Source organism: Tarenaya hassleriana, unplaced genomic scaffold (assembly GCF_000463585.1).
Source record: "Tarenaya hassleriana unplaced genomic scaffold, ASM46358v1 Cleome1, whole genome shotgun sequence".
Lineage (NCBI taxonomy): Eukaryota > Viridiplantae > Streptophyta > Magnoliopsida > Brassicales > Cleomaceae > Tarenaya > Tarenaya hassleriana.
The window spans coordinates 5790040-5810836 of NW_010960187.1; the positions used below are offsets into that span (position 1 = coordinate 5790040).

The 20797-nt window shown below is 34.1% G+C and overlaps 5 protein-coding genes across 6 annotated transcripts in view; 4 read left to right on the forward strand and 1 right to left on the reverse strand.

Annotated features, from left to right (window-relative positions):
* Nucleotides 1-2181: 2181 nt before the first annotated feature.
* Nucleotides 2182-4021, forward strand: LOC104813858 (UDP-glucuronate 4-epimerase 5). Its single transcript, XM_010541643.2, has one exon. The coding sequence runs from the start codon at nt 2429-2431 to the stop codon at nt 3740-3742; it is 1314 nt and encodes a 437-aa protein (XP_010539945.1). The 5' UTR covers nt 2182-2428; the 3' UTR covers nt 3743-4021.
* A 206-nt stretch (nt 4022-4227) lies between these two features.
* LOC104813867 (maspardin) lies at nt 4228-7652 on the reverse strand. 2 transcript variants are annotated; one of them, XM_010541654.2, is made up of 8 exons: nt 7476-7652; nt 6636-6761; nt 5969-6067; nt 5686-5828; nt 5390-5498; nt 5150-5257; nt 4878-5018; nt 4228-4757 (listed from the first exon to the last, which is right to left on the reverse strand). In XM_010541654.2, the coding sequence occupies exons 1-8, from the start codon at nt 7545-7547 to the stop codon at nt 4338-4340; spliced, it is 1218 nt and encodes a 405-aa protein (XP_010539956.1). In that variant the 5' UTR covers nt 7548-7652; the 3' UTR covers nt 4228-4337. The 2 variants fall into 2 exon arrangements, with proteins under 2 accessions (XP_010539956.1, XP_019058920.1); XM_019203375.1 differs by lacking the exon at nt 7476-7652 and adding an exon at nt 7289-7383.
* A 6435-nt stretch (nt 7653-14087) lies between these two features.
* On the forward strand, nt 14088-14940 carry LOC104824988 (putative two-component response regulator-like APRR4). The gene is made up of 3 exons (XM_010557206.1): nt 14088-14232; nt 14430-14573; nt 14645-14940. Exons 1-3 carry the CDS (start codon nt 14088-14090, stop codon nt 14938-14940), a joined length of 585 nt encoding a protein of 194 aa, XP_010555508.1.
* A 722-nt stretch (nt 14941-15662) lies between these two features.
* Nucleotides 15663-16454, forward strand: LOC104824997. Its single transcript, XM_010557218.1, has 2 exons — nt 15663-16313; nt 16404-16454. The coding sequence occupies exons 1-2, from the start codon at nt 15663-15665 to the stop codon at nt 16452-16454; spliced, it is 702 nt and encodes a 233-aa protein (XP_010555520.1).
* A 1347-nt stretch (nt 16455-17801) lies between these two features.
* LOC109116346 (protein NSP-INTERACTING KINASE 2-like) overlaps nt 17802-20797 on the forward strand; it is a 3628-nt gene continuing 632 nt past the window's right edge. Inside the window, exons 1-3 of the mRNA XM_019201599.1 lie at nt 17802-17967; nt 18066-18334; nt 20623-20797. Coding sequence (XP_019057144.1) covers nt 17802-17967; nt 18066-18334; nt 20623-20797 — 610 coding nt within the window. The remainder of the gene's footprint in view (nt 17968-18065; nt 18335-20622) is intronic.

The window sequence follows — 20797 nt, forward strand, 5'->3', positions numbered from 1 at the left end:
GTGTGTATATATATATATTGAACAGCCGCAGCCTCACAGAATCCGTTAAGCGATCACAGAGGCTCGCTTCTTAAACCCTCCTCCATAAATATATATATATATATGTGTATAAAACAGGGGTCAAATTGGGCGCGCGCGGGGACTTTATGGGCTTTATAATTGGGCTTCATCTGACATTGGTTTGGATCGAACGTTGGACGAAGCCCACTCGGCCCAGTGTTTGTAATTGCTTTTTTTTTCTTTTGTGAGCGATGAAATTCGTTTGTTTTATTCACGTCATCAAATATCACTAACACACACACGCACATATATATATATATATATATATATATTCAATACATAAATATAATTCCATCCGTGTGTCTGCATGCATATGTGTTGCTTGGAATTGAATCATTAGAATTCATTATGATAAATAATGGTTAAGTTGGTAGGTCCTTTTAGGTTTCACGTACATTTTTTTTTGTTAAATAATTTTAACATTGTTAAATGCAGGAGCCTATATAACTTAGATTATAAAACAAGACATCTTCTTTCCTCTCTTTTTTTCCCCCTTTATTATCTCTCTTTAATTTAATATTCTTAAATAATAAAACTAGGTTGCTTAGAAACGTGGTGTATTAAATTAAATAATTAATATAATGGTTAGAGAGAGAGAATATGTGTAGGCTTTGAATGAGTCAAAATGTTTCTAGTAAATTGGACCAATTCGCAAACACGATTGTCATCTACTCGCCCCCTACTCTTAATATATATATATATATATATATATATATAAGAATAATTCCTTAAAATGCAGTTAATTAGCACGTTTATGATACATTAGGGTTTATAAACAAATTGAATTTGGCATGAATGTTTTGCTCTCTTTCCTTTTTTTTTTTGCGGGTAAATTGTGGGAGTGGTTTTATTTTCATTTTCGGGAAAATTGTGATAATATTGCTTGAATTGTAATTATCTAACATATGTGTTCGACCGTAATCTTGCATCATGCGCATATTTTTCATTCGTCACGGCGTTGATATTATTTTTATTATATATATATATATATACATACAGATAATATATATGGAATAAATTGTAACATTTCTTATAAAACATGGTAACAATTTTATAGAGATCTCCCACAATGAGGCCAGAAATTAATAATTTTACGAAACCCGATTTGCTTTAATTACGAGTAATTAATCAGCTCGAGGAAATAATCGATCATAACATTAAAAACTTTAAACAACCATAGTATACACATAATGTTTTGTTTAATATTGGTAATAAAATTATTTAATATTTTGAAACGGGTTATAGAAAAAGATTAACTTCTTGTTATGGTCCTCCTCGCTACCAAAAGCATCAAGAATATATATATATATATATATATATATATATATATATAAATACCAAATTTCACCGAATTAACAAATTAAATCATTTAAGAAATGAAAAGGAATTTTTTTCCTCTGGATATATAGTATTACGCGTGTTAGAGGACTGAACAGAATATTTAAGACATTAAAAACTAAATTGTACAAAGGAAATCCAAAAAATCTAAATATGAAACTTTGACAAAAAAAAAGCATTATGGAAAATGAAAAGAATTTCATTTTTAAGGTATAAACTAACTATAAAAGCGGCATAATATCTTTTACAGCTCATAAAAGTGCAATTTCATAAAAAAAAATATATAATATAAATAAACAACAACCGAATGGAAATGTTTTACCTTTTATATCTTCCTTCGTGAGAAAAAAAAATCTCTTTTTTTGAATAGTACTATTTGAAAATTTTTAATTAAAATGAAATTCCGAATATGTAATTGTAACTCGTCCAATAAAAATTTAAAATCATTATGAAATTCTATTATAAAAAGCACATACACATACGTCCCTTGTTGAATTTTCATCCTCATGATAACACAAATGCTGGTTTTTGGATCAAGTAGTCTAATACACAAATTTACATTTCTTCAACATTGCATCATATCATATGACATTCATCCGAACTCATTACTGCAACCAATCCTCAAGCTACATACAATGATTTTCCAAATCACGTATTAGTATTAATTAATTTTATATGCTGAATTATAAAAATTATAAAATCAATTAAATCGAAATCCGATATGAAAACAGAAAGGAAATATCATTTGTGTATTATATAGAGTGAGAGAAAAGGGAAAATGAAAATAAGGAAGAAGATCACAGAAGAGGAAATCCACTAAGTATTCTTACAACTGTCAAACAAATCGTTCATGGATTTTTCCTTGTAAACAAACAGTATTCGTCTTCTTCTTTCCCCGGAACTCCTCTTTCCCGGAAATCCCTCACTTGATTCCCATATTTTCCTCCTCAGTGGAATCAAACCCTAACCCTAATCGCCATTCTCTCCGATCGTTTCTGGGTCAGTCTCCGATTTCGAATCCGCCGGCGAAATGTCCCACCTTGATGCCCTCCCGTCGACTCCGGGCAAGTACAAGACCGAAAAAGCTCCTCCGTACGGCGTCTTCAGCCAACAACGCTTCCTCCGCCTCTCGAAACTCACGCTCTGGTCGTCTCTCTTCCTCGTGCTCTTCCTCTTCTACCTTGTTCTTTCGCCGCCGCCGTCTTCCTCCAGCCGGAATCTCAACAAATCCTCTTCCTCTGTGTCCCCCGCTACTTACGGCGGCTCCCAGTGGGAGAAGCAAGTCCGGAAATCGGCGCGGCCGCGATCACGCGGCGGTCTTACGGTTCTGGTCACCGGCGCCGCCGGATTCGTCGGTACCCACGTGTCGATTGCGCTCCACCGACGCGGCGATGGCGTTTTAGGGCTCGACAACTTCAACCACTACTACGATCCGAAGCTGAAACGCGCGCGGCAGGGGTTGCTGGAGCGGACCGGTGTGTTCGTCGTTGACGGCGACATAAACGACGCTGTTTTGCTCCGGAAGCTCTTCGACGTCGTCCTCTTCACGCACGTAATGCACTTGGCGGCTCAGGCCGGCGTGCGTTACGCGATGCAGAACCCAGGTTCATACGTCAATAGCAACATCGCCGGTCTCGTGAACCTTCTAGAAGTTTCGAAATCGGCGAATCCGCAGCCGGCGATAGTCTGGGCATCGTCTAGCTCCGTCTACGGCCTCAATTCCAAAGTGCCCTTCTCGGAGAAAGACCGTACGGACCGGCCTGCGAGCTTGTACGCGGCGACGAAGAAGGCAGGTGAGGGAATTGCCCATACATATAACCATATCTATGGATTATCGATCACTGGGTTGAGGTTCTTCACTGTTTATGGACCTTGGGGTAGACCAGACATGGCGTATTTCTTTTTCACCAAGGATATTCTCAAGGGCAAAACCATTAACGTGTTTGAATCGCCTGATAAGGGTAGCGTAGCTAGGGATTTCACCTACATTGATGATATTGTGAAGGGTTGTTTAGCTGCATTAGATACTGCACAGAAGAGTACAGGGGGTGGAGGCAAGAAGAAAGGTCCTGCCCAGTTTAGAATCTACAATTTGGGGAATACCTCTCCGGTTCCTGTAACAAGGCTTGTGTCAATTCTTGAGAAGCTCCTGAAAGTGAAAGCTAAGAAAAAGATCACGCCTTTGCCGAGGAATGGGGACGTTGAGTTCACTCACGCTAACATCAGTTTGGCGCAGGCCGAGCTCGGGTATAAACCCACGACCGATCTCGAGACAGGCCTGAAGAAGTTTGTCAAATGGTACTTGAATTTCTACACCGGCTCAAAGAAGAAGAGTTCTTGGTGAGATTCTGAATCAGTGGAAGAGATGTTTCTGGGTCTTAGTTATGGTTCTGCTTCCCTTTCCTAAAAGGTTGTCTCAACAGAAGCTATCAGACATATCTTCATTGTTTTTGCATTGGCACACTTTGCTTCATTTTTTTTCTCATGGGTTGGTAGATTTTGAGCATTGTACAGCTTTATGAACGTGGGAAGACATCGGTGTTTCAATTGTTTGAACCCAGTCTTGTCGTTTTAGACCCATCTCCAATGAATAAATTAGCCAACTTTGCTGCAGTGCAGATCACTTTCTGCATAGTTTCGGTGTGGTGCCGAAATCTGAAAGAGTGGAAATTTGTGTCGTTTCTCAATTTGAAAGTCGATGCCGAAGAAGAGATGAGGATGAAATTCGCAAACTTTCCGAAGTTCCAACAAGTATTGAGACGAGATTGCAGATAATGTATGTTCCATAAAACCCATCTTTAGAAACTTTTCTCCCAAAAGTGGAACTTGGAACAGACGGAAAAAACACAACACCTCTCTTGCTTTTGTCTTGCAGCTTTAACCTTACATAAAGGTAAACACAAGGGGGAACAAGAACACCAAAAAGAGTTTGAAGGTTTCTACACCAATTGTCTGGACATAAAGCCATGAACAAATGTACAATAACACAATGTGAAAACCACGTATGGAGCAAAAACCTCACCAGAGATCTGCAGTAGTATGATCCCGGAAGCTGTTATGGCCTCGAGGTTCCCCATTGACGAACTTGGGAACTGAAAGCTTTTACCTTTGAGATCGACGGGGTCAAATGCCATGGCGGTGGGTAGCGGCGGGTCATCGGAGCTTCCAGAACTTTCTGGAAGAATAGGTGGTTGGCTTGAAGATGACGGGCTCTTCTCAGAGCTGGGAGGACTGTTGCTATGGTCTCCCTCCTCACTGTTCTTCTTCTTCTTCTCGCTCTGGCTGCCATCTGTACCGTCCTTTGAGATTGTTTTAACCAAGTCGGGTCGGGGTTCTACTCCTACCCGTCTAAGATGTAGCTGCACAGATAGAGGTAAATTCTCCAAAGTTCATCACTTCAGCGAGAAAAGTGAAGCATTTGCCTTTTTTTCCAATCAAAGTAAAAAAGTATAAATCGGGTTGTGTTTGACGAGTTTCACCTGTAAATGCAAATTGACTTCATCAGGTCGTGAAAGAAACGGGAAATCTCCTCCAGTCTTTAAGTGAGCCCTTCTTGCTCCGGGATACCTCTCACTTAGTTCATCCTTCAGTTCTTGCGGGATTGCACAGTAATCGTTTGTCTTAGCAAAGGAAAGATCAAAGTCATTAGAAGATAACATTTGAGTGGAAGGTCCATCTAAGTTGTACATAGCATTGCATGAGAACACTATGATGCACTAGCAGAGAAAACCAAGACAATACCCAAACTTACATCCATTATGGTGATAAACGAATCGGAGAGTAGAAGAGATCCAACTGAAGCAGCATCAGCTGTCAAAGTTAAGCGAGACGCCAAATCATCTTTTGACAAAGTCTCAACCTGAGTGGCAATAATCAAATAACATTATTCTTGTTAAGATGTAACTCTAGTAAGTTCATGTTGAAGTCTTTGACGCGCTTTTTACGCCCATAAAGAGAATACCAAGGAGGAAAAAAAATTTCAGGCATGCACCTGAGAAACGACAAAGTCAACAGAGTCAGCAATAAATGGTTCATGGGGTCCATCACGAATTCCTGTTAAGACGTATCGTTTCAGCATAAAAGAAGGGGTCCAACTAACACTGCACAGTTCATTTTCCAAAGGCCAGAGTCAGTTTCTTCAAACAATACGAATCCTTGAGCAAATATCAAAACAAATATATTGAACTCTCAGGAAACATCCGGTGATATTGCATATGCAGTTCAAATACAGAAAAGGTAAAAAAAAGAGAGAAACAAGTAATATAAAAGAGAGAGAGAGTGACATACAAGGGCGCCCATGGCATAGAAGCAGCAAAGGTGCGTGTATCCATGTATGTGTTTGATAGAACCAACGATTTAACCCGCCTTGGACGGTGATGAGCAAATAGCTGTGCAAGAAACCCTCCAAGTGATGTACCATAGAGATGCACCTGTTGACAATTAACAACTAAAATCACTTGCACATCTTTTTTAATCTATTGTCAGTCAAGCATTTCAAACAAACGCAAAAAGCTCTAAAGAAAAACAAAAAGAAGATAGATGGCAATTTGCAACCCTATAGAGATCTCACGTGATGAACATCGATAGTGTCCAAGAACTTTTCAAATGCCTGTATCCACTCCTGATGATTCCAAACCCGTGGAATATCAACTGAAATTATGCGGTAACCCTGAAATTTGCAAATTACGTGTCGTGAGATCTCTCAAGGATAACAGAAAGAAGCCTATATGGAAGCATTTCAACCCCAGATAAGACTCTGTGAATTACAGCCAAACATAAAAATAAGAATGATTTTAGTCTCAAACAAACACAGCCGACCATCAAACTTCGGTTAATGGAAGTCCCTTTCTTGCCTTTTAAGACATTAAAGTGTGACTTCATCTATGAGGTGACAATAGAAAGAATCACATGCTCTATTTTCTTTCTCTGCAACATCAAAATTACAAATCAAGTCTCTGAAATCTATAGAGCACACTAAAAATTTCATGAAGAAATTTTAAACAAACAAATTCAGGGCTGAAAAGTAAGTCTCCAAGTACGACAGCACAGAGGCTAAACAGCCCCTGACATTTCGTTTGGACATAAAACCATGAAAACCATGCAGCTCATTTCAGTTCTTCTCATCCTCTGATAAACAACTGCAAGCAGCTATAGTTACGCTCTCATAACAAGTTCCAACCTCCAAGAGAAGCAAGTGTAGAGGAACATAGATGTTCAAGACATTAAACTGTCTTTACCTTCATAGATAAAGACATAATCTGTTTATAGTAAACATCAGCTGTCCCTGCGATTCCAGGAAGGCATATGAGTGGCGGAACAGCCTTTGGGCCATAGTCATAGTACCGCCATTGCTTCGTTCCAATCTGTGAAGAAAATATAAAGAAGAATAAAGCCACGATACCTTATTTTTCTGTGTAACTTCCATTGAAGACCAATAAACAAAATTCAAATCTTAAGCCGAGAAGAATGACAACAGATTTACACTGCATAATGATCTTCCCTACTAGAAGATAAACACCTAATAATAGTTACAGAGAGATATCTAGCATCTGGGTAGAAATCTCTTCTTGCCTCTATATACCTACTGGATCAAACACGATTATTTCCAGAAATATCATACTGGATAAATTTTTACTAGAAACTAATGGAATCCACCAAGAAATGTAACTCGAATCATCAGCAACTGTAGCCATTATTACAGTCAAGAACTAGGAAATGCCTAGGCCCTAAATCTATACAAGCGATCGATATTACCAAATCGTAACCCGTAATAAACAATCAAATAGATTCCCGAACGAGGGAAGGAGGGTTCGGCCAATCTTCCGAAACCCTCAAACATGGAAAACGCAGCTTCTTAAACCGTCTAAAATGGAGAAGGGAAAGTGCAGACCAAATGACGGAACTGCCCAAATCAAACCCTCGCAGAATTAGAATCAAATGAATCGAACCCATCAGAAATCGATCGAATATTAACAGATTCCAAAGCCCACAAAGCTCAAAATAAACCAAATTCAACAGGGGAAACGAATGTGGAATTGAAATTCAGGCAAAGTCAAAACAGAGAAGAGGAGACGTACGGGGATCTTGTGGAGAGGGACCTGAGACTTGAAGTAGACGTAATCTCCGGGCGCCGAGAAGACGCCTTTCATGGCCGATCGGAGCTGTTACACATCCGATCCTCGGATCGATCAATCAATTATTGATGTTTTGTGTTCTTTTGTTCTTCTCCGCTCCCCAGCGAAAAACAATTGTGCAATATTCTCAAAAAAAAATTTATTTTCCCTAAACTAAACGCCAATAATTAACGGCGTGATGACGGAGTATTACTTTAACACACAGTCAACCGTCACGCCGTGACTGCGGCTTACAAAGTCCTATCATGATCATGATCAGAGATAATTATCAATTAATAATGGTGCTACACATTACCAATTAAATTATTTTAATTTATCAATTTATGGATTTAATTTTTTTTAACAAATAATATAAACTATATTATTTAATTCAACGAGATTCAAATCACTTGTGATAGTATAAAGACAGGTCATTAAATCGAATAATAATTATAATATAAACTTTTTCATATAAAAAAACGATGGATAAAACCTAATTCAACTTTTTAATTATAGAATTTAACAATTAAATTTTATTATATCATTATCACAACTAATTATCGTTATAATAATCATTATCAACATCCTAAATTAAATTATTTTAATTTATTATTTACAATTTATCGATTTAAATTTTTTTTAACAAATAACATGAAATATATTGTGCAATTTAACAAAATTTAAATCACATATATATATCATTAAATCGAATAATCATTATAACATAATCCGTTTCATATAAAAACGATGGATTAAACCCATATTAACTTTTTAAATTCTATCATATCATTGTCATAACTAATTATCAGCTAATAATCATCGTCAACATCATAAATTAAATAATTTTAATTTAGGATTTACAATTTACCGATTTAGAAATTTTTAACAAAAAAAAAGATTATACTCTATAATTTAGTAAAATTCAAATCATTTGTGATAATATAAAGATAAGTCATTAAATCGAATAATCATTATATTGTTTCCATATAAAAAAACGATGGTAAACCTCATATCAACTTTTTTAATTATGGGATTTATCAATTAAGTGTTATCATATCATTGTCACATCTAATTATTAATGTAATAATCGTTGTCAATATCACAAATTAAATTATTGATTTAGATTTTTTCAACAAATAATATGAATTATATTCTACAATTCATCAAATTTAAATCACTTGTGCTAATACAATGCTAAATAATTAAATTAAATTATTATTATAATATATTTTATTTTATATAAAAAACGATTGGTCAAACTCATGTCAAAATTTTAATTAAGAGATTTACCAGTTAAGTTCAATCATATCATTGTCTCATATAATTATTAGTCTAATAATCGACGTAAATATCACAAATTAAATTATTTTAATTTAAAATTTATGATTTATCGATTTAGAATTTTTTAACAAATAATATAGACTATATTATGCAATTCTGCAAAATTTAAATCACTTATGCTAATATAAGGTCAGGTCATTAAATCGAATCATCATTATAATATACTATGTTACATATGAAAAACGATGGATAAAAACCATATCAAGTTTTAAATTATGAGATTTACCAATTAAATATTATCATATCATTGTCATACCTAATTATCAACATAATAATCGTCATCAACATAATAAATTAAATTATTTTAATTTAAGATTTACGATTTATCGATTTTGAGTTTTTCAACAAATAACATGGATTATATTCTGTAACTCAACATAACTCAAATCACTTGTGATAATATAAGGGTAGATTATTAAATCAAATTATCATTTTAATATAGTATGTTTTATATAAAAAACGATCGATAAAAATCACGTCAACTTTTTATTCATGGCATTTACGAGTGAAATTCTATCAAATCATTGTAATAACTACTTAACAATATAATACTCGTCGAAAACATCACAAATTAAATTATTTTAATTTAATATTTATGATTTATCCGTTTATAAGTTTTCTGCAAATAACATGGATTATATTATTCAGTTCAACAAAATTCAAATCACCTGTACTAATACAAAAATAGATAATTGAATCAAATCATCATTATAATATAATCTATTTCATATAAAAAATAGATAAAACCCAGGTCTATTTTTTAATTATGGAATTTACTAGTTTAATTCTATTATATCATTGTCACAACTAATTATCAATGTAATAAACATCGTCACCATCATAAATTAAATTATTTTAATTTAATATTTATGATTTATCGATTTATATTTTTTCAACAAATAACATGGAATATATTGTGCAATTCAACAAAATTCAAATCATTTGTTCTAATATAAAGGTATATCATTAAATTGAATCATCATTACAATATAGTCCGTTTTATATAAAAACAATGGATAAAATCGAGATCAACTTTTTATTTATGAGATTTACCAGGTAAATCTTATCATATCTATGTCACATCTAATTATCAGCCTAATAATCATTGTCAATATTACAAATTAAATTATTTAATTTAGTATTTATGATTTATCTATTTAGAATTTTTCAACAAATAATATGGACTATATTCTGCAATTCAGCAAAATTCAAGTCACTTATGCTAATATAAGGGCAAGTCATTACATCAAATTATCATTATAATATAGTTCGTTTCATATAAAAAACGATGAGTAAAACATAGATAAACTTTTTAATTATGAGATTTACCACCAGTTAAGTCTTATCATATAATTGCCACACATAATTATCAGCCTAATAATCGTCAACATCACAAATTAAATTATTTTAATTTAGGATTTATGATTTATAGATTTAGAATTTTTTTTAACAAATAACATGGACTATATTATGCAATTCAGAAAAATTCAAATCAAGCCATTGTGTTAGGTGTAAGAACAAATCATTAAATCGAACCATCATTATAATATAGTCCGATTTATATAAAAAACTATGGACAAAACTTAGGTCAACTTTTTAATTATGAGATTTACTTGTTATATAATTCACATCTACCACTAACTTTGCTTAGACGAGATTAATAATCTATGTCAACTAATTCAAACCGAAAATAAACCGGATATCAATGTGGATTGTATACTAAATCAGGATTGAATGACAAAACTAAGATATAACTTATTTTTTATTAATGTTGGACTCATGCATTCCTCTTTAGTACGTAGCATTAGTCGAATTTTGGAATATTATTTTTTTTCTTTTATTCGTCAGAGCATATAATTTGAAAACTATTTTCAAAATTGTGATTATTATAAAAATAAATTTGTCGTGAAGAATCTTAATTTTTTTTCTATTATAAAATAAATCATTTTACATAGGGATGAGCAAAATAACCGAACCCAAAATAATCGAACTGAACCGACCGATATATACCCGAACCAAACCGATTAAAATAATATATCTGATTGGATACAAATATTTCAAATTCGAAATACCCGTGACCGAATTAACCGAATAAAAAATAACCATAAATCGAATAAACTGAATCTAAATTAACCATAACTAAATATAACTGTTTATCCACCTATATATCATCAATTAATATGTAATATATTTTAAATCTAATTAGAAAAATTAGTTAATGTTATTATTTTATAACCTTAGTATATAACAAAATGAGGTATGCATGTATTTTAATTTAACCAGATTTATAATATTTATACTATCAAATTATGTTTTTATTATTTTTATCGGACAATTGATAAAAAAACAATTATCAATTTTTTGTTTGGATAAATCTGAACCGAACCCGATTCGATCTGGATCCGAATTCGAGCCAAGCCGATTAAAATAATATATTCAATTGAATATGAATATTTTAAATCTCAATTAACCGAATCTGACTAAACCGAACCGACCCAAACGGCCACCTGTAATTTTACATACGAGAGGTTAAAGTTGAAGAATCTCAATTTTTTCAAATAAAAACAAAATGCAATTTTATTCAAGTTATTAAAATCTTGTTTTCTTAATTATATGACACTTAGTTATATTTTAGTAAAAGTGGGGTTCACTCCCACATTTTTTAGTTTTTTAGTTTTTTTATAAACTTCTATCTTTTCGTTACAGTCAAAACCCTAAAACCGTTGAAACCGAACATTCTACTTTCATTTCAGGCGGCTTTCTCATGGCTTCTAACTCGAGACGTAATCAGAATTTCCATGATATGTTTTACAATAATTTTTTCGAAGGTTTAAGGATTTTGAATGTCTACTGTAAAACAACAAATTCGATCTCAATAATAAGAAAAATATTTTCTTTTAAATCCACAAGATAAATGTCAATTAGATGATTTCACATTTCTTCCAAAACCAATTCCGTAGATAAACAAATACCCAACAATTAGATTCTCGGATATATGATTTGCAGGTTTAATTGTATAGCCCTATTTACAATTGCTACTCCATAGAGAAATTGTGGAATACAATAGAACAAAATCCCATAAAATTGTAAAACAATAAAATCTTATAATAAGATACATAAACGGAATAAAACAAAACCAATATCAAACATTGCAAAAGCAATCTAACATTGTTACGATTAATTACTTTTGAAGGTCGACAATTAATGTATCTTTCTCTTGTAAACGTTTGAAGTTTTGGATTCTGAACTGTTCGGATAATTGGGATTGAGCTTTGAAACATCATTGTAGCACTGCTTCTCGTGTTTCATATTTCTCTTTCCATTCCGAACCCTACATATATCAATATCAATATTAAGTTAATCTATGACATATTTAAAGTATTATAGAGACAGAAAGGCAGGAAAGACCAAATCTACTATATTTAGAATACAAAATTACGGATTGAATGAGAATATTAATGCATAATAATTGATATAAGTAATTCTAGCAAAACATTTCATGGATTATAATGATTTTCCTAGTTCAGGACAACAACATCATTTAAAAAAAATGCATGCTAGATGCAATAGTTGTCCGAGCATCAGTCAAATGACAAGCTATAAATTCATTCTTAACATATCGTTTGTTGTTCCTTGTTCTTTCACACCCTGTAACTGCAACTCATATTTCCATCAATATATACATACATATATATGTATATATGAGTGTGTCGGCATGTGTGTTGTGTGTAAACATATACTCTCTGTAATTTAGTTTAAAAAAAAGTTTTTAATCGATTTGAAGTAGAGCACCATGATATAACTTTCTTAAACAACTATAGTTCTGATCGTGTACATCTTCTTAGGTGTTTTATTGAAGAAATAAAATAGCATTTTCCACTATGAGAAATCTCTCAAAACTCCTTGTTATTTAAAAAGAATATGAAATTTTAATACCTTGAATATGCAATAATACTAAAATAAATACATTTTAAAGATATTGAATATCGGAAATAAAATAGTGAAAATTAGTATAATTAAAGAAATGAATAAATACATTTGAAATTAAATTTTGCAATATCTTTTTTTTTTAAATGCCTCAGTCAAATCATTTAGATTGAAGAATGTAAATAGTCTTTTTAAACTAATATATAATACATGTATTAAATTAATTTAAGTTAATATATTAAATAAAGATGGAAGACAATGTATATAGTCTTTTTAAATTAATATATAATACATTTATAGGTTTTGAGTATAATTGTCTTTTTATTTGGCGGAATTCGATGATGATTTTCTTCTTGTGAGAAATAAAGCCTAACTGATTTTTATGGATAATATTAAGGCTTTACATAATTGCATTGGCATATATTAGGACGGACATTTCATTTACTTTTAGTTAGGATTAATCCATACAAATAAATATTATTCAAATAATTAATTACATATATTTTTTAAAATAATAATGAACTCAAGTTTGTCATTGATTCCATGACATTAAAAGCTCTTCCTCGGAAAGGATTACACACTTTTACCATTCCAAGATGTTTTTCTCTCATATTATTTTATATGTCATTTTAATCCATAGCCATTAGGTTGATTAATGTAAATCCGAATTGGTACGAGCAAAAATATCTTATTTGTCTCAAATTATAAGATAATATCATTCTTTTTTTAATCTTATTGAAATATATAATATCATTTTAATGAAATTTATAACATACTAAAATTTTCAAATGAAATATAAAATAACAATAATTCCCATATTTTATAATGATTTCTGTAAATCTTTTTTAAAAAATTTAGTTTCCGGAAAATCGGAATAACTCCCGCTCTCATATGACATTTCTCATTTAATATTATTCAAACCAATAATTTAAATAAAAAGGCTTTAAATGTACGTAATGTTGATTTAATTATTTAAATTTAAACTAATTTAAAATATACAAAGACACGTGTCACTCCCTTCTTCAACAACTATACTTACATAATATATATATATATATAATAAAATAAATCATTTTAGAGGGGTCAACCATGAAAAATCTCAATTTTTCAAATAAAAACAAATTTCAATTTATTAAAATCTTATTTTCTTAATTATCTAACACTTAACACAGTTACATTTTTACTAAAATGTGATCCACTCCCCCTTCATTTAGTTTTTTGTTTTTTATAATCCTCTACTTTTGTTAGAGTAGAATACATAAAACCCTTGAAGTCGAGGATTCTATTTTCATTTCAAGCAGTTTTCTCATGACTTCTAACTCGAGAAGTGATCGAAATTCCTCCGACATGTTTTACGGTAACTTTCCCGAAGGTTTAAGGGTTTTGGTCCTCGAAGATGATCTATCTTCTCTCCTGATGATGGAGGAGCAACTTCTAAGTTTCAAATACCAAGGTTCGTATACGTATAATTTTGATTTCGTTGTCCATATATACCAAAAATGTTAATTAGAAAAATACCCATTGAGGATAGTTTTGCTTCTATTGAGTTCAAATAATGACATACAATACGTAGTAAATGGAAGGCAAATGCATATGATAGCATCTCTTTGTCAAATTTAGGTCATAACTTACAAAAAAAAATGGTTTCAGTCACGAAATGCCATGAAGAAGAGGAGGCACTTTCTCTTCTAAGGAACAATCCCGAGAGCAGATTCGATATGGTCATCATCGACATCCATTACATATGCAAGTTTTGGTCACAAGATGGATCAAAGATTAATCTTCCTATAATCGGTAAGCAAGCAGAGTGTTTTCACCCTTCTGTTTATGAAAAAAACCCCACAAAATCTCGTTATTTTATGCAGTGATGTCCTCCGAATATTCGGTCGAATCGGTGGTCGAAGTCATGAAGAAAGGTGCCTGCGACTACATAACAAAACCGGTAGAGTTCGATACACTGAGGATGATATACAAGCATGTGGCCAAGACAATGGTGGATAATGCCGGGATCAGAAACTGTAACAAGAGGGTTGAGGAGGAAGAAGAAGACAATGCCTCGGCCTCGGCCTCGGCCTCGAAGAAGCGGAGAGTGGTGTGGTCCCCCGAGCTCCGAGAGAAATTCTTGGACGCTGTGAATCAACTCGGGCTTGACAGTGAGTGATCCACATTATAGAGTTCTTGGTTAATAATAAATGTGGGTTGGTTTTTAATATAATTAGGGTTTTAAGAGTTCGTTTAGGGTTTTTATTTTTATTTTTTTTGGATGGTAGAGGCGGTGCCAAAGAAAATATTGGAGATAATGAATGTTCCTCATCTCACGAGAGAAAACGTCGCCAGCCATCTCCAGGTAACATACCGAATCATGTGTATTAAATCTCATCAAACGAATTTTCCTTCTGTTTCTAAGGAAATAAATAACACACCAAATCTGCAACTTCTTGATCTTGTACAAATGGATTCTTTCCTAATCTTCTCCTTAGATATAGCAACTGCCTCTTGTATATATCCTACCCATTAAACACAATTCATACTATTCTCTTTAATATATGTACGATATATTTAATTGAAAATTTTCGACAAACTTATCGGTTTTTTATTAACGAGATTTTTGGAGATTTTGGCATTAGTTTTATCTTCATTCTGTTACGGTTTGTAGTTTTTAGTCTTGAGATTATCCACAAAAATCTCAACTGAAAAAAAAAAAAGTATCTTATCTTATAAAATAATCATTATAACTAATATTACAATGTGGTTACTGCAGTAAAAAGTAATTTTTTTTAAGGTTATGTTCCAAGCATAAGAAATACGCAATTCTTTGTCCTCATTTTTTTATGTGATTTTCATCAAAAGGAAAAAAAAAAGGTTACTCTAATGTATGTGTATATGGGTTGGCAGAAGTACCGTCAGCAACTGAAGAAGGATGAAGACGACCAAAAAGACATGGGAAGTTCCTATATAAATGCCCGACAAGGAGGAAGAAGTTTCTATTTTGGGAATAACGAATCCATATTCTCAGCTACACCGACACAAATCCACAGAGCACAAGCTGTCCAGTTCCCACACCATATGAACTTGGTCCTCGGCATGAACCCTCATATCTCTACGCGTTGCCATACCCAGAGCCATATCCCTAGCCCGAGCCCGAGCCCTAGCCCTAGCCATGCTCCAACCCAGCTCGTGCCGCCGCAGATGGGTCACTCTCTTATCTCTAATGGAGTCTCCGGCGCCATTTCCGGAAGAAACGGGATGTTGCATAGACACAGAATGTCCGAGTTCGCCTCCGATCTTGGAAACACAGAGGACGTAAGCGGTATCACATGCTGCGACAGGGAAGGGGCCGAAATGGTGATGGGCTTGATGAATCAGAACGAGATCAATGACGCGATCGAGGATTTAGTCCGAGGAAGACTGCCTGAGTGGAACCTCGAGGACATGGGATTGTCGCCTTTCTCCGAACCCTTGTTGTCTCCTCCCCAAGATCTGTCTCTTTTTCAGGCGAATTCTCCATCTGGCCATCCAAATCAATATACAGAGGTATGTCTGCAGTTCCTGATCTTGAGGAACTATGCATAACAATTTTTTTTTTAAAACGTGTCTGATCGATTAATTAACAATTTTTTGCAGCAAGAAGATGATGGGTTTGACAGAGATGCATGGAAGATTAAGATTAGGTGATTAAATTAACTCAAAACCTAGTTTTCTTACTATGAAACTATGCAATAAATATTGATCAATGATCAAGATGATGTAACATTGAACATCGAAGGTGTGTATGTCGCTGCAGGAGCTTCTAAGCGAGTAGATCGGGTTTGATGAACTCCGTCAAAGGTTGTAGGATCTAGGGTTTCTAGCTGAGCAGCGTTTCCTCAGTGTAACTTCTTTAAATTTCCTTGCTTGCGATACAAGTCATCTCAAGCTTTTTTGCAGAATCGGACTTATCATTTTCTGTAAAAACTTGCATCTTCTATCTCTGGTATGGCCGTGATATTTCTCTTAAATCCTCGAAATTATTTGGGGAATCTTTTATCCGCAGTATATTCTATCGGTGTTCAAAGTATACCACAAGCACCGAATTTAAAAGAATCAAATAGCCATATTTCGGATGTTGTTATACATTCGATTTGGACCGTGTCCATTTTGTTGCTAAGTATAATAATGGGGCAAATGCAAATTTAATGCCATGTCATGATTACAATACCAATGCCAAAATTAATGCCACATCATTTTTTGAGCAAGATCCTCAAACGGGTCCCTCTCAAAGTTTCTCTTTTTCACTTCGTGTAGCCGACAAGGAGAACTCTGCAGAGAGGGAGAGAGATAGAGCCAAAATACAGAAGAAAACAGAGTACTTCGGCCTGGAAATTCGTGGGTTTCTGTCAAAATTCTCTCTTTTATCTCGTTCTTTGTTTGTTCTTTGTAGTCAAGAACGAGAAAGTATTCTGCAGAAGCCGCACGTCCAGAAGTAACCAGCCAAGAAAACTCGGGTTTTTGTCAGAATTGCTTCTGTTCTAACAAAAAGGAAAGATTTTCATTTGGAACAGAGACATCGAGACAGAACACTGGAGAGCAACAGAGAATTCGAGCATCTATGGATGTTTCAGATGCCATGTCACTTGTCATTCTCTTGTTCTTTCTCTCTTCCCCGTCCCCGTCCCCTGTCCGGGGAAATGCCGAGCTGAAAGCCCTAATGGAATTCGAGCATCTATGGTTTTGTTCCTTTCTAGAACTGTAGGCATTCGATGCATCAGTACTGTGCATATGTTAGATTGATTCTGTTTTGTCCGGTCTTGAAAATGAAAAATATCAAGAGGGTCCTGAAGAATTTGATCGATCTTGGAAACTGTTAAGAGAACATTTACAAACTGAGGAGGAAATTTCAAACCTTTGTTCTGTTTCTCAAGCTGTAACTTGCTGGTTAAGTAAAAAACCCATCTTCTTGTGCCTGTCTTTAGTTAATCTTCGTGTCTGTCTTCAGTTGTGGATCTCTGCTGCAACCAGTTAACAGGGAAGATACCGGAACAAATGGGATCATTGAAGAAACTGAATGTACTGTCTCTGCAACACAACAATCTAACCGGCGAGATCCCTTCAAGTGTAGCCGGTTCGATTCCGAAAACCATAGCCGATATCCCTCAGCTGGATTCTCTGGACGTACGCAACAACAGCCTCTCTGGCATTCTTCCACCTGGTGATTTATTCAAACCGTTTTCCCGAAAATTTTCTTACAAGTTGTGTTCTTCCTCTTGTTTCTTGACTTGGGTTTCTTGATCTGTTCCATATGTGAAGGTCTTAAGAAGCTGAGTGGAAGATTCCAGTTCGAGAACAATCCCGGGCTGTGTGGGATTTGTTTCCCCCTACTGAGGGCTTGTTCGGGTTTTGACAATGTGAATATTGAACAACTCAATCAGCCTTCTCCGCAGGTTGTTTCGGATACGTCTGGTCTGCACAACATAACCAAAGCTGTTTACTTTCACGGGAATTGCAACCAAACCCATTGCCAGAAAACGTTGAAACTGCCACAAGTTGCTGTGATCTCCAGTGTGATTACAGTGGGTATAACGTGTAGAATTTCATAATGTATATGTTTAGAGAAGTTGAAGATTGTAAGATGAAGAAGACGAAGATGAATTGAAATGGTTTTCTTGTTCTTAAAAATATGTACGACATTTACATATATTTTATAGTAGAAAATGAGTACAAATAAAATAAAATAATATGGTAAGTGCATATCCTAACAACGACACAATATATATATGGTAAGAAATGGTGATTGCCTCTTTGATTGATTATAATATTTGAATGCTGATTTATAGGCGTTAGGATCATTCTTCATAGGTGATGTGGTAAGATGTTTTCCATATTTCTTCCTTCAAGTGTTTACAACGTCGGCTAGAATATCTCTTTGTGTTGGCAATCCATTTTTGTCCTTTGTATTTCAACATTCCCCTCAAGGTTAGCTTTGAAAGATGTTGAAAAGCTAATCTTGAAGATTGAGTGTCTTCATGATTGTATTGAATTAATGTCTTCAAGTATTCCATCCTCTTCCATATAGAGTCCATTGTTTTCAAAATTTTATTTTTCTGCATCAACTCAAGTAAAACGTTAAAGAACGTACCGGAGGCCATAACACTCCGCTTAATACCCAAAACCGAATATAACGCTGCAAGTATATGATTTCTATCAAATAAAAGCAAGAAAAGTGTTATAACATGCTTATTCTTTACTAGATGGGTTTTCATTTCAAACAAGCGAAATATCATTCTTTCGATCAAATATTTTATATTGGATTTGAAATATGTGAAATGATCACGAAAAATATGAAACTTATAATCAGTGGAATTATATGTATCATGCACATATTCATGCACATTATCTATTATGTGACGTTTTTTTATCAAGACGTGAATTCTCAAATGAACCGGGATCAAATATAAATAATGAAAATAAACAATTACCAAGACTAGGAGTATTAAAACTCATAGATAACGGTAATAAATTGTGTTCAGATATATCCTTTTCGGTAGAGAAGCATACGAGTGTACCATACCATTCCCCCTCACTTGTGAACTTCTCCACACTATGAGACTGCATGATTATTTGTTGGATTTTCGGTTCATAAATACTAAAAACACCAAGCATATCATTTGGAACACAAAAATCAAAAGATATGGGAGAATAGAAGAAACTACAAACTCGGTTTTCGCTCCATGTGAAAGAGACGTCTAGATTCTTTGTTAGGCCCGGATGAAGAATGATGTCAGATGAGTGTAATGCCTCTTTTTCGGGGTTCATTGCCTCCATTTTGGGATCATTCACCATTACATCCGTCTCTATTCCTTCTTTTTCCGAGTTTATGGCATCTAAGTCTCGGTCCTTCTCATGGTGTTTGTCTTCGGTTTGTAATCCTCCATCCATTTCATCCTCTTTAACATCTTGAGATAGATTTTCTTTACTTTTAACCTGTGCTTTTTGCATCATTTCAAAAAACTCATTAGAGTTAAACAAATCTTCAAGGATGGAGACACTTAACTCAAAGTTGTTTGTATTGGCCGTTTGCACCAACGCCCCTTTGATTTGTAGAGGGAATTGATTTAGGATTTCCTCTACATCCGATTCTCCATCGTATTGTTCTTCCCCATATGGTTCGTCATCTACACACATGGCTTGAACTTCTTCTATAGAGAGTTTATTCCATGCGTCAACCTCTTTCTTGGTACACCAAAATTGTTCTACAACACCGTTAGCATGTTCGATGTATGAACAATGATTTCCTTCTTCATCTTCAAAGCCTCCAAAATCATCCCAAGTACCCCTCATGTGATCTTTTAGGGATGTATATGGCAGATGAAAAAGAAAAAAAAACTCGAATTCTCCTTGGTTTGTATATGACCGAGGGTTTTGTGCAGCGGAATTAAAAGAAAATTGGAACAGAGGGGTTCATGGACCTTTACGCTCTGATACCATGTAGAATTTCATAATGTATATGTTTAGAGAAGTTGAAGATTGTAAGATGAAGAAGACGAAGATGAATTGAAATGGTTTTCTTGTTCTTAAAAATATGTATGACATTTACATATATTTTATAGTAGAAAATGAGTACAAATAAAATAAAATAATATGGTAAGTGCATATCCTAACAACGGCACAATATATATATGGTAAAAAATGGTGATTGCCTCTTTGATTGATTATAATATTTGAATGCTGATTTATAGGCGTTAGGATCATTCTTCATAGGTGATGTGGCAAGATGTTTTCCATATTTCTTCCTTCAAGTGTTTACAACATCGGCTAGAATATCTCTTTGTGTTGGCAATCCATTTTTGTCCCTTTGTATTTCAACATAACGTTGGTGGGAGCTGGTTTCTTGACATTCTTTCGCTACAGAAGAAGGATACAGAAGATGGGTGATGTGACGAAGTTGTCTGAAGGAAGGCTAAGCTCGCCAGTAAACGGTGCTTCACCTCTGATCTGTCTGGCATATTCCAAAGAATGGGATCCGCTCGGCGACAGCAGGA